At 41.5% G+C, this 14,711-nt stretch overlaps 1 protein-coding gene across 1 annotated transcript in view; it reads left to right on the plus strand.

Moving 5' to 3' along the window:
* Positions 1-14,711, plus strand: part of LOC308303184 (rho GTPase-activating protein 23-like) — a gene marked incomplete at its 3' end in the record, with an annotated part of 45,095 nt that overhangs the window by 16,885 nt on the left and 13,499 nt on the right. Inside the window, exons 10-16 of the mRNA XM_080747508.1 lie at positions 220-259; positions 910-1,047; positions 2,584-2,892; positions 3,771-3,832; positions 9,793-9,899; positions 11,226-11,338; positions 14,097-14,249. Coding sequence (XP_080603634.1) covers positions 220-259; positions 910-1,047; positions 2,584-2,892; positions 3,771-3,832; positions 9,793-9,899; positions 11,226-11,338; positions 14,097-14,249 — 922 coding nt within the window. The remainder of the gene's footprint in view (positions 1-219; positions 260-909; positions 1,048-2,583; positions 2,893-3,770; positions 3,833-9,792; positions 9,900-11,225; positions 11,339-14,096; positions 14,250-14,711) is intronic.

Here is a 14,711-nt window from a genome sequence, read left to right on the forward strand (position 1 = left end):
AAAGTCGTGATGAGCCACCAAAAACATTAGATTCTAGAAATGATTTTCTAGACCGCAAGAGCAGTGTGCTTTTCATTTGAATTTAATTCATCACCTTCGGGGAAGTTTAAATAAATTCCACATGAGTTATATTTGAGATGCCAGATATGGATTGTGTGCAACAAGCTGCCTTAAACACAAACCTTATTGTGTTAACTTTGTCTTGTTTGTTCTTCACAGGAGATTGCCAAAAAGGGTCAAGAGCTTTTTCACTGATGGGGTGAGTCCTCAATAGCATTGACTATCTCATGTTAACCCATTTAGAACGGGTACACAGGTTGTGTATCATTATTTTATGCTTTAACTATTGAAAAATAGCAAGCTCACAGCGCGGCACCGAGTGCCGCGCTGCGAGCTTGTAGATCTGCTATTTTTGAAAAATTGTTTTTCTATAAGTGATTTTATAAGTGTCTTTTGAATCCTTCTAAGATTTTTTGAAAAACCTATGTTTCTATGTCAGCAATCTGGCCAGCCATCGTCAAAGAAAAGCTCCTTTTCACTTAATTGGAGCTCAGTTAGTCTGTTCTTGAGAGACTACTGTGTCAGTGGTTCTCAAACATTTTCATGTGAAGGACCCCCAAAATGATATTTATCTGGCCACGGACCCCCATCTCAAAATATCTATTTCCAGGGACCCCCCAGAAGCAAAATTTGAGTTACAAACGTTCATGCCGTTAACCTCCCACATGGATCATGCCATTATCATCCATGAAGGAAAGAGAGTGTAAAATGCACCCAAATGGACATGTAACGACATTTAACATTATTTTACTGTGTGCTTCAGTCTATGGAGGTTACATTTAACATTATTTTACTGTGTGCTTCAGTCTATGGAGGTTACATTTAACATTATTTTACTGTGTGCTTCAGTCTCTGGAGAGCCTGCGGGTCCAAGAGGAGGCCAGGTCAAAGCGTCACTCCACCTCTGAACTGGGCACCATCACTTTCAGTGACGTTCGCAAAGAGGGCTGGCTGCACTACAAACAGATCCTCACAGAGAAGGGCAAGGTACCTGTAACACGCACGCACGCACGCACGCACGCACGCACGCACACACTCACGCACTCACGCATGCACGCACGCACGTGTAGTGTTAGCTAGCACCTCTGGTACACACATATCCTCACAGTCACAGAGAAGGGCAAGGTTACAAGCCAGTGTTGATTTTGACAGGAAAATCATAGTCTTTTGAATACAATTTCTGGTAGTTTTAGTTAATCTGAAAAGTTTTAGTTTTAGTCGACTAAATATCATAAGATTTTAGTCAACAAAATCTACAGACGATTTTGTTGAAAAAAAAAAGGATTTTGGCGGGTCTTGATGACGTCTGATTTTACACTTGGTTGCATGATCTGCTATTTTCAGAGCGTAACATCCGAGCGCAACCAAACATAAAATGACTTGTCTTTTAGTTCTGCTGCATCTCTTCTCCACTAGTTCCTCCCTAACATTTTAGTCTAAGTGTAATTTGTTGACAAAATATATTTAGTCTCAGTTTTAGTCCTTGTAGCTTAGTTTTATATTTTTTTATTTAGTTTTCATCAGTGAATAAAGGTAGTCGACAGACACACACACACACACACACACACACACACACACACACACATGTGTATAGTGTTCGCTAGTACCTTCTGATACAAACACATCCAGAGAAGGGGCAACGTATTGTAACACATACATCCAGTGTTAGCTGGTACCTCTTGTAGTCTTGTAGAGTCTTTGTTGGAGTTGTGTTGTCTAAACCTGTATTGTTGACAACGCTGCATGAGGAATACCATTAGGTCGATACGCGTCCGTTGATTCTGTCCATAAGAGGCAAATAAACCATGTGAAAAGGATATTCCTTGTGTGCTGGCTACTACCGAGTTAACCTGGAGTGTTGCAGGTTTTCTGCTGTATTGCAGTCCTCTCTCTCTCAGCAAACCCGTATTGTACCTCTACCACCAAAGTCATCTTAACCCATTCAGAACGGGTACACATTATTGTGTATCATTGTTTTATGCTTTAACTATTGAAAAATAGCAGATATCGGTGCCGCGCTGCGAGCTTGTAGATCTGCTATTTTTGAAAAATCGTGAAGATTTGAATTTGGACCCGATTCTATAAGTCTTTTGAATCCTTCTAAGATTTTTCTATGTCAGCAACCTGGCTAGCCATCGTCTAAGAAAAGGTCCTTTTCACTTCGATGGAGCTCAGTTAGTCTGTTCTTGAGAGACTACTATGTCAGTGGTTCTCAAACCTTTTCATGTGAAGGACCCCCAAAATTATATTTATTTGGCCACGGACCCCCATCTCAAAATAATTAGTTCCAGGGACCACCCAGAAGCAAAATTTGAGTTACAAACGTTCGCTTTGAAAAAACATATATTCAATGATTTGCACAAAAATAGCAGATCTACAAGCTCGCAGCGCGGCACTCGGTGCCGCGCTGTGAGCTTGTATATCTGCTATTTTTCACTGGTTAAAGCATTCAATAATTCTAGGCCTAAATGGTCCCGTTTCTATTTTTTTACCCGTCTTTTTTTTGTTTCCGCGTCCCTGCAGAAAGTGGGCGGTGGCATGCGCCCGTGGAAGCGGGGCTTCTCCGTGCTGCGCTCCCACTCGCTCTTCCTCTACAAGGACAAGCGGGAGGCGGTGCTGCACGGGGCGGGGGCGGGGCCCGGGCAGGACGAGCACCCGCCCATCAGCATCCGCGGCTGCCTGATCGACATCGCCTACAGCGAGACCAAGCGCAAGCACACGCTGCGGCTGACCACGCAGGACTTCTGCGAGTACCTGCTGCAGGCCGAGGACCGCGACGACATGCTGGCCTGGATCCGCGTCATCAGGGAGAACAGCAAGACCGACAACGAGGTCAGTCCCTCTCTGCCGCTGCGAGTGATGTGCACGACGGAATGCACGCGCACATACTGTATGCACATTCACCAAATATTTGAATATTCGAATATCAAAGTCACTATTCGACGTTGTTCACCGAAGTCGAATATTCGCTTTTTTTTTTTTCTTTTTTCTCTTGAGTATGTAGTTAAAGCTTGGCTAGATAGGAAGTCATAAGAATGAGTTGTCAATGCCCCTGGTGGATGAATTTATTAATGCTCTATACCAGACAGGGGTTCTCAAACCTTTTTAGGCCGTGACCCCCAAAATAAACATTTTGAACTGGGGACCCCCACCCTGACAAGCACTTGGAATTGTAGGTATTACATTTAATGTGACTCGGTTCCGCAGATAAATATTGTGAAAATAACAGATCTACATGCTCACAACGCGTGTGAGCATGTAGATCGGCTATTTTCACAATGTTTGCCTCTTGCTTACTTAATATTTGATAGTTTGGCCAGTCCTGTCGAATATTCGACTATTTGAATACTTTGAGGTCGAATAATTCGAATACTAAAAATCACTATTCGTGAATGCCCTAATGCACGTGCACATACAGTACAGTACGTATATACCACATGCTTTTGTACGTAATGTATGTACAGCACCGGTTCCCCAACACTGGGTCGGGACCCATTTGTGGGTCGCGGAATTTCTCATTGCCCCCACAAAAAATTAAAAAACACGAATAAAAAGAAATTACATGAATTAGAAGATCTACAAGCACACAATGCGTCGCTTCGCGCCGCGTTGTGAGCTTGTAGATTGGCTATTTTCACTAGTCAGGGTCCCGGTGGGCAAACGTCTTGATTACTAACACACTGATAACCGATGTTTCACTTTTGTTGCAGGATTTTGGATTCTCGAGGCAAGCACTCATCAATAAGAAAATGAATGATTACAGGAAACAGAGGTAGGTTTGTTGCCTTGCACGAATGGTGAAATGTATTTATCAACTCAGCTGTCGGGGGTCCTAATTCCCATCTCCAAGACCACCTTTGCTGCTTGTCACCCCCCGCAGCTCTCTCCCCATTTCCTGTCAATCTACTGTACACCTATCAACCAGTAAGACTCCCTTATCGCCACAAATAGGGCAAAAATGTGTTTTTCCAAAATCTTCCTGATCCATGTTGATGACATGAGTGTAGACATACTGTGTGGTGATTTTCGTGATTTTAGGGCAAAATCTGTACTAGGAGCAGTGTCCAAAAATGTGTTTTTAAAAATCGGCCTGAAGGTGGCGCTATATGGGACAGATTCATGTTGATGGGATGAGTGTAGACATAATGTGTAGCGATGTGCTTGATTTTAGGGCAAAAACTGTAGGAGCAGTGTCCAAAAATGTGTTTTAAAAATCGGCCTGAAGGTGGCGCTAGAAGAGGGCCATGTGAGAAATGAGGGGTGGGGTCTCCGCGTTGCCTTGGTGGACGAATAGGTACCGGCCCCGGCTCTCCCGGACGCTCCTAGCCCGAGTTACGGCATTTTATGTGAGCTGCAGTGGAGGGGGTCCTCCACTGGGGGCGCCACCACTTTTGCATCCGTTCTGGAGCACCAGGAGTGGGTGGTCCCCAGGAATTCCTCGTGAGCAGCCCCGTTGGGGTGGTCATTTTTGCACATTTGGTCATTTTTTACACCTGGGGGTCCCCCAGGGACCTGGGGGTCCCTGGAGCTCCGGGGGTCCTTGGAGGTTGTAGTTTGGCAGGTAAGGAGTGTGTGTGCAAAATTTGGCCTGGATGGGGGCAACGGTTGTGGAGATATGAGCAGGGCAAAAGTGTGACGTGTGACAGACAGACGGACGGACGGACAGACAGACAGCCGGTGGAGGTTTTGATAGTAAATGCGACCTACGGTCGCAATAAAGGCAGAAAAAGGCCCAAAACGATCTTAAAAAAAAAGAAGAATATAAAAAGGCAAACAACACACAACAAGGGCCAGGAATACACACTTACAGTTGAACACAAGTGAGTCTTTAATGATGGTTTTAAAAAGATCCAATGACTGAGCACCATGAATATGAAGGAGGAAAGCTGTTCCAAAGCCTAGGGGCAGCTGAGGCAAAAAGCTCGGTCACCTCTGCTCTTTGGCTGAACTCGAGGTTATGGTTGTGGTGTGTCGGCGTACAAGTTCAGGCGTGAGTGATGATCGCTAGATTTTTGAGTTGGTCAGACCAACTCCAACATTTAGGTGAGTTTGTGGCGCGACATACAGGGCACCTTTTGCCTATTGGCTGTCGCGGCCCGCCAGACGATGGGGGGGGGAAGAACTGCATTGATTAGGGCCAATGGCAGGCGACGCTCCTCCAGACTATGGGTTAAAAAGAGATGGGATTTATGGTTCTTTGAAGTGAACCGGATCTCTGGAATTCGTTCCTTTCAAAGAGCCGTTCAAAAGACTGGCTCATTTTAGTTATAGTTAGGCCTACTTTGTAGATTGTGTTCATAATTACACATGATTTCAACCCTATTTACATTTCGGCCATATACATTTTGCCGATCTACAAGCTACGAGCTTGTAGATCTGCTATTTTCAAATGTTTTAATACTTTTTATTATTTTTTCCTACGTATTCATTGGAAAACTTTTAAAATGGGACATTTTGCATAATAAGTAGGCTACTTTATGCATTGGTTTAATTGCATTTTGATTAATAATTTTGTACTTTTACTCAAGTGCATTTTAATTGCAAACTTCTACTATGTGAATGTGCTTGTACTTTTTCCACAACTGTTTATTTAGAAAGGAACGGCTCCCTACTGTGAACCGGATCCCATCGTTCATTTCAAAGAGCCGTTCAAATGACTCGATTCGTTCACGAACGTCCCATCTCTAGTTAAAAACGGCAACGGGATTGAAGGGAACCAGAGAGAAAAGACTCTGCAGCAGATCGGCTATCATTCTTTGTGTTATGCAACCAAATGTTTATTATACAGAGAGAATCATACACCTTCAAACAGGTGTAGTAGCCTACACGGCTAATAGAACAAAACTATGGAACAAAACCGCAGAGGAATATTTGGGGAAAAAAGGAATGAGGAAGCCCCTGTCTGTTGGACCACAGATCGCCGTTTTTTATTTAAAAAAGTCGATTTAAATATGAATACACTGTGTTGGCTAAAGGCCATTGACCCATGACTACAACACCTTATTTGTAATGTAAAATAGCTACTGATAAAGTAGCCTAATGATGAATGAAAAACGCGAAGTGTTGACATGTGTGGAGGACTGCAGGTGCGTCACAAAAGGGGGGGGGGGGGGGAGAGTTACTAAGGCCCAAGGTGGAAGGGCCTTAATTATTTTATACTTTAGCTATTGAAAAATAGCAGATATATAAACTCGAGAGTGCCGCGCTGCGAGCTTGTATATCTGCAATTTTTTAAATCCCCAGATGAAGAACATTCATGTGGGCCCGCAGTGAATCCTTGTACCCAGGGCCCAGAATTTGGTGCGACGACACTCTTGTGTATTTGCGACTCGGAGCGGCTAAAACTTTTCGGATTCGAGACGTTTTAACGCCAGATATATCACATGTTGTAGATTTATAAGCAATCGGCATGATAAGAAACACGTAGGCCTAGCCTACATTTGAAGCAGTTTATTCTGGTTGTTTTGAAATAGAGAGAAATAGACAGCTGTAGGCTACTGTCTACCTCATTCGTCGCTATAGGCTGTTTAAACACCATCATCACAGATCAAATGAATACATTAACACGCAAATTCACTTGTAGGTATATTTATTAGGTTGTTGTCTTTCTTACCGTATGTACACAACTGTCCAGTCCAGTGATAAGTTGCTTTATATCAGATGAAGTAGCCTATTCCTTGGTGCTTCTTGATACAAACACATACAATGTGTTGTGTTGGTATAAAATGAGTCGTAGCCTACACATATTTTCTCATCTTGTCTCATGACAAGACTTGATGAAAGTAACTCACATTCCGCCCAGGTCAAGACAATAATATGAATCGATCTAAACAAATAAAGTCTGTGCTGATGATGATGATGTTGGTATGCTTATGGCTGTTAGGCAGGCTACTTAATAGATATATAGATAGATAGATATCTTTATTATCCCAAGGGGGATAATCAGTAGCTATTTAACATAACAAATAAGGTGTTGGTGTCGTCATGGTGGGCCATTTAGCCAATACAGTGTATCACACACACACACACACACACACACACACACACACACACACACACACACACACACACACACACACACACACACACACACACACACACACACACACACACACACACACACACACCAGCAGCACAATCCATCCATCCATCCATCTTCAACCGCTTATCCAGCATCGGGTCACTGGGGTAACAGTTCCAACTGAGATTTCTAGAGTTCCTTAATAATAATAATTAAAATAAACAAAACTAATGATTATAATTGCGACCGTCAGTTCACAGTTACTATGAAAACCTCTGTCTGTCTGTCTGTCTGTCTGTCAGTCTGTCTGTCTGTCACGTCACATCACACTTTTTTGCCCCTATCCATGTGAAATTTTCCACACACAATCCTTGTCTGCCAATCCACAACCTCCACCCTTCCAGGGACCCCCGCAGCTCCAGGGACCCCCGCCACATTTTTTAAAACACATTTTTGAATACTGCTCCTACAGTTTTTGCCCTAAAATCACACAAATCGCTACACAGTTCACCATCCACTGGGTGAAAAATGGGTTACAAAATCATGGGATAAAGGTTTAAGCTTGTGGCATTTAGTTTAACTTTTTCTGAGCTGAATTGTTTGTGCATCTTCTCTGCTGTGCTCCTGTTGTGTCAAATGTTGGCAAGATGTGGTTCGCGGCCTCAACAGGAGCGGATTTGGGACGGTCCTCGCACCAAGGAGCGGAGGAGAAACCTCTGGCGCATTTTAAAACTCGCTTGCTCGTGCTCGTATTCAAACATTGTATATTCTTATTCTTATAGGCCTACTCTTATTAAAAATAAAAGGCAAATAAGAACAGGTGATTATTCTTATTTATTTTTTGCACGTGAGAGTGGTGATAACCCACCCGCTCGCCTGAAAAGGTCTGATACGTTGGCACCGGGTCAGCCTGCGCAACACTAAACAGCACACCTGGTTATAGAACCATGATTCTATTTCAACCCACCCAGTACAACAGTTTGGTTAACAAGTACAGCCTACATACAACTGTCTTGCTCACTGCAATATACACCTGTCTTGTTCACTGCAATATACAACTGTCTTGTTCACTGCAATATAGAACTCTCATCTTCCTGCAATATACAACTGTCTTGTTTACTGCAACCTGTTCATGCTCGAATCTTTCAATAAAAAGAAAAAAAAAACATTACCTGTCGGATCTTTCTTTACAGGCTAATAATGACATGTCATTGTTCTTGTGTGTCAACTTGTACATCTGCCCTTTTCAATTGATTACATAGGGCTAATGTTAAAGGGTTCTTTTAGACTGTTAAATCTCCCCGCCTTTTTAACCCACATGCGACCAGCTCATATATTGACTGTGTCAATTCTTGTTTTATTCAATATATCGTATTCACAACTGCGTTCTGTTTTCCAAATTTGAAAAGTCGGTGGTTCTCAGTCCCTGCCAGAAATGTAAGAAATTGCATTAACTCTGCATCAATGGTTAAAACTAAGGTTATAACTATACTATAAAAATGGTCTTATATGTTGACCTAGTTAATTGTCACTGGGCCTGCAGCATTTCTGTGTGAAGTTCATTAATGAAAGTCAATATCTTCACCTGAGGAAGACCAAACTTGGTTGAAACGTAACCTCGCCTACCAGTCTTTCTGAGAGAAAGCCTGGTGTTTGTTCACAACAGGCTGTTTGGTTTCCGCCTAGAGCGCACGGAAACCACTAGAAGAATCGGCGTCGCTTTGATTTGGTTCCCTCCGTTTGTTTCCACAATCCCTATTAAAATGCTTGAGTAGCCTCGTGTAGTCTTGCCAGTCGCTAAAAGTTGGACTAAAAGATGCATATACCAAACGAATTTTTCAAAAGCAAAACTACTCCGCATCAAGGAGTTTATTAGGTAGGTATTTTGGGTTAAAACTGAATCCGGTTTGATCTTTCCGGCAAATTGTAGTCCTTTTAGTACTACAACATGACGTTTTGTGGTTTCCACTCCAGACCGGTTACAAACCCAAAAAGTGAAGTGATCCCAGACTAGTTGAAACGTGGTTGGATACATTTAAATACTTTTGAACTGCACCAGCGACTGAACGTATGGATGTGCATAACATTATGTTTTCAACATGAATTAGGCTGCCCCCAACACATGCTTTTCTATGGTATTTGTCGGGAAAACTGTCATCTTAACCGATTTAGTGCCATTCCCGAGATATCTTGTGAAAAGTAATATATTACTGTAACGGCGGTTATCCTACCGTGTACAATGGCGGAAGGTCTCGAGCCGATCTCCGTCGCTGATTTATCATCATCACGGATCCACGAGCACAAAATAGTAATCCCATAACATTGAGGCAGACGGGGGATCTCATCTTTAATGTCCATTAACTCAAAACAACACTTTAGAAGCGAAGATGGCAATAGATGCTCGCTTATAAAACACATGTTGAAAAGCATCGATCCGATCCGCCATGACACCACGTAAACAATGATCGATTCCGGTGAAGGACGCGATGACGTCAGACCGGAAGTGTTTACGCTGTGGACTTCTGGCCTTCAAAATAAGATAATGGCCGTTAATGGAGCCAGCGAGAGGCACTCTGGACATTATAATCCGTTAATTTCTGGGGCTCAGAATGGGTTTAAAACTGTCATTCACTACTACCTTGTATATTTCACATATAGATGTATTGTCTATAGACATTGCCATATTGCTCACGCTCTTTCACTGTGTGCAGTTCCACAGTCAACAAGCCGGATGCATCTCCCAGAGCTCATAGAATGATGCCTCCTTTCCTCCTGGCAAAGACAGACAACACCTCAATGAACCGCTCCTCCAAACCTGGTGGGTAGAAGAAGCAAGAAGGCTCAGGTCCAGTGATTATCGCTGGGAATTGATAAAACACTGGTTTACTCATTGACACATCTGTGTGTGTGTGTGTGTGTGTGTGTGTGTGTGTGTGTGTGTGTGTGTGTGTGTGTGTGTGTGTGTGTGTGTGTGTGTGTGTGTGTGTGTGTGTGTGTGTGTGTGTGTGTGTGTGTGTGTGTGTGTGTGTGTGTGTTGGGGGGGGGTGAGAGAGAGGATTTTTATTTTAAAAACAAATCTTTTTTTAAACGTGGTCAATTAAATGAAGTTAGCTAATTTAGAGAAAATTACATCGTGCACAAAATTCTACATTCATTAAAACTCTGAACTCTGACTGGGGAGGGAGTCGGGAAGATAGGTGGATTATTGCTCTGGGTCTAATGATCCTTATAACAATGTCCTGCCAATCAAAATATGTAAAAATAGTTGTCATTATTATTTTTTAAACGTGGTCAGTTAAATGAAGTTAGCTAATTTATATCAAATTACATCTTGCACAAAATTCTACATTCATTAAAACTTTGAACTTTGACTGGGGAGGGAGTCGGGGAGGTGGATTGTTGCTCTGAGTCTAGTATAATGATCGTTATATCAATGTCCTGCCAATTAAAATATGTAAAAATATTTGTCATTAAAATTTATGTTGACATGGCACACTGACACTCAAGAAAATAAAAACATGGCACTTCATTTCAAAAAGGTTGCTGACCCCTGGTGTAGGGCATTAACGACTTGTGATTTTTGCAAGTCGACTCGACTCAGTAAAAAGTTGAGTTGAAGTCAGTTTGATGACGTCATCACATCACACACGACCCCCAATTATTTTGTCCCCAGATGATCAACTTAATGTGAAACATTGTTTTCTCACTCAACTGTAAACAAACCAACATAAAGTTCAAGTGTATAGAGGGTATCTTCACATTTCTAAAGTGCCACTTTAGAAATGTGACTTTTTAATACCTCTAAAATGGCAAATTAAACATTGTCCAAATTGTCAAATACAGAGGCAGAAATTGTGAAAATAGCCGATCTACATGCTCACAACGCCTCGCGATGCGAGGCGTTGTGAGCATGTAGATCTGCTATTTTCACAATATATATATTTTTTTTTTGAGCGGTGGAAAAAAGTTTTTTTTTCAACTTCGACTTTCGACTTTCTCTGGTGGGAGTCGACTTGTGCAATGAAGTCGACTGAGTCGACTTGTCGACTTTTTCGTTAATGTCCTAGTGTGTGTGTGTGTGTGTGTGTGTGTGTGTGTGTGTGTTGCCCCTACTGAATCCACCTGTCTCTGTGTGCGTGTTCAGATGATAACAAGATGTTGTGGGGCATCAACCTCATGAAGAAGAGCAAGAAGAGCGGAAGTCCCAAGGCGTTTGGCATCAGACTGGAGGACTGTCAGCCTGCACACGACCACAAAGTATGCTCCACATCAACTCATCATTTATGTGTGGGGCATCAGTATGTATAGAAGCTGTGACAAATCTGTTGCAGAAACATGTCAATAGAATGTTTTAGAAGATAACCAATATCAGGTGTAGAAATAAGAAAGGAAAAAGCATGCGGTTTGGAACAAATTTGGCCTCAAAATAATGTCCAACTCCAATTGTGATAAAGCATGCAAGTTATCTATTATCTATCTTTTTTTATTTGATTTTCAAATGAAGCATTTAAGGCAATGAAGTGGTACAATAATAGGAGTAGCAGCTTCTTTTGTACAAACATCAAATATAAAACAGTGATAACTGTCAGTGTTCTAATCTAAACCGCTTTCAACTTCTAATAGTTTTGTTGAATAGCCGATTTGCAGAGGGCTGTGTCTGTACGTTAACTCATGATTGGTCCAGGCGCAGGATGACCACTTGATTATGCTCTTGTTTTTTTGTTTTACAAAAATTACGATCCATACATTTTCTGTCCATTGTCTACTGTTGTTAACAGAGGTCAATGCATAGAGGTATAGGCACATTTCTAAAGTGAAAATGTAAGGACTTTTAATACAAATGAAACATATTAAACAAATTGTCAAATATTAGAGGCAGAAATGGTAAAAATAGCCGATCTACGCTATGGGATTTATGGTTCTTTGAAGTGAGCCGGATCTCTGGGATCCGTTCCTTTCAAAGAGTCGTTCAAAAGACTGGCTCATATTAGTTACTCTGTAGATTTTGATTATGAATTTATGATTACAAATTAGGCTACTTAAACCCTATGTACATTTTTGCCGTATTTAAATTTCTGCCATTTGAAAATAGCCGATCTACAAGCTCACAATGCGTCGCGTTGCGACGCATCGTGAGCTTGTAGATCTGCTATTTTCTAAAGATTTTTCTAAATTTTATTTATTGGAAAACTTGTGAAATGGGACATTCTGTATATGAGTACTTTCTACAATTGGTACTTTAAGTACATTTTGATACCAATAGGCCTAGGCTACTTTACATTTTGAATTCCGAACTTCTACTTGACTTGTGGCAGACAGAGTATTTCAACATTGCAGTATCGATACTTTTACTTACTGTAAGTAAAATAATTTGAGTAGGCTACTTTTTCCACCACTGTGTTCATTTAGAAAGGAACGGCTCCCCACAGCGAACTGGATCCCATCGTTCATTTCAAAGAGCCGTTCAAAAGACTCGATTCGTTCGCGAACGTCCCACCTCTACTCACAACGCCGTTGTGAGCATGTACTGTATATCTGCTCTTTTCACAATAGAACCGTGTTATACAAAATGTAATGCCTCAACTCTTAGTGATCGTCAGGGGGGGGGGGGGGGGGGGGTCCCCTAGTTAAAGGACCTACACCATGAATTTTCACTTTTTCTATTTTAAAACCTTTTTTTGGGGTCCCACTGGCACCTTCTATCCTCACAAAGTCCTATTTCTGTACATTGTGTCTTTCTCTGGTTTTGGGAAGACAGAGATGAAAAGCTTTCCACGGGTTCTCAGAACAGTGCTGTTCTGAGAGTTGACGCATGTGACGTCACACGCGTTTCCCGTTTTTTTTTTCAGAGTAAAAAACCTTTTTTTCAAAAAACTTTTTTTTTTTCAAAAACTTTTTTTTTCAAAAAACTTTTTTTTTTCAAAAACTTTTTTTTTTCAAAAAACTTCTTTTTTTTTCAAAAAACTTCTTTTTTTTCTGGAAAAACTCCACTAACAGAGGCCGTTTTGGTATTGCAGCTGGAGAGCCTCATTATAGTAGAGCTAGAACAAACAAAAAGAATGGTCAGAGTGTTTGTTGAGGGTTAAAACCTGTATGTCTAAGACTCAATTTTGAGCATATATTTATACAAAAAATATAGTTTTAAAAGCATGGTGTAGGCCCTTTAAAATATGATTATGTTGGGGGTCGCGGCCTGAAAAGGTTGAGAACCACTGGTCTAGACAGATGCCAAGTTTGTCATTTCTTGTCATTGTCGCTACTTAGTAGCACATTCCATAATTCCTCCCCTCCGCCCTGTTGATGGTAGAACAAGGGTTCATATCTCATATTCTGAACTGGTATTTTCAAAGTCACTGCTGATAAGAGCGTCTGTAGGGTTTCCTTCTTGCCTTCCACACCCCCCTGACTATATCCCTCCCTTTCTCGTCTTCCTGCTTCTTTCCTTCCTTCCTTCCTTTCTCTCTCTCTCTCTCTCTCTCCCTCCCTCCTCCCTACCTTTCAATCCATCTTCCCTCTGTCCCTTTGTTGATTTTTATCGCCTAAAACGGACAAAAAAAATGCTTGTTGGCTACCTTTTTTTACTAAATGGAAACTAAATAGAAACTAAGCTATGATGACTAAAACTAAACTAAGCTATGATGACTAAAACTAAGACTAAATATGTTGATAATTTCGCCCACAAATAAAAACTAGACTAAAATGTTAGGGAGGGACTAGTGGAGAAGAGATGCGTCGGGTGTTGCGTTCTGTAAAATAGCAGATCTTCAAGCTCACAACGTGGCTATTTTCAGCATGCAACAACGTGTAAAATCAGGCATTACGACATCGACAAGGCCAGACAAAAAAAAAAAAAAAAAAGTCGACAAAATCAACTGTAGACTAAAACTAGTTAAACAGATGACTAAAATATGACTAAAACCAAATGGAATTGTATTCAAAAGACTATGACTAAAACTACATCAAAATGTGCTGTCCAAATCAACCTTGCTGTGTCCCTGTGCCTGCCGTCTTGCAGTTTGTCCCCCTGATCGTGGAGATGTGCTGTGGCGTGGTGGAGAACTCTGGTCTGGAGTACACGGGCATCTACCGGGTTCCAGGGAACAACGCCATCGTGTGCAACCTGCAGGATCACCTCAACAAAGGCATGGAGATCAACACCGCCGAAGAGGTACATGGTGTATCACAGTGGTTTACAACCTTTGTCATATAAAGGTCCATTATTTATTTGCCATTTGAGCCTAGAATTATTTATTGCATTAATTATTGAAAAAAGTCAAACCTCGGTTCGAAGTGAAGCGGTGAACCTTTATTCTATGTGTTCCAGAGTTATGAACTCTGGAACACAATGAATGAATTAATGTTTTTATCTGGAGGGCCGAATTGTCATGTGAAGCTTGACCAATCCTCAAAGTATCCAATCATCAGACCGGGACGGACACTACACACATATGACATGTCTGTCACCATTTAGGTGACAGACATTTTGTTTTTGATAAAACCTGTTCATTCTGGACTGAAATGACCATATATGGACATGGGACACACATTTTGTTTTTGATAAAACCTGTTCATTCTGGACTGAAATGTCCATATATGGACATGGGATACACAAAGCCACTCCTTGGAAGCG

This window comes from Nannobrachium achirus (assembly GCF_963921795.1).
Source record: "Nannobrachium achirus genome assembly, chromosome: 18".
NCBI classification, from domain to species: Eukaryota; Metazoa; Chordata; class Actinopteri; order Myctophiformes; family Myctophidae; genus Nannobrachium; species Nannobrachium achirus.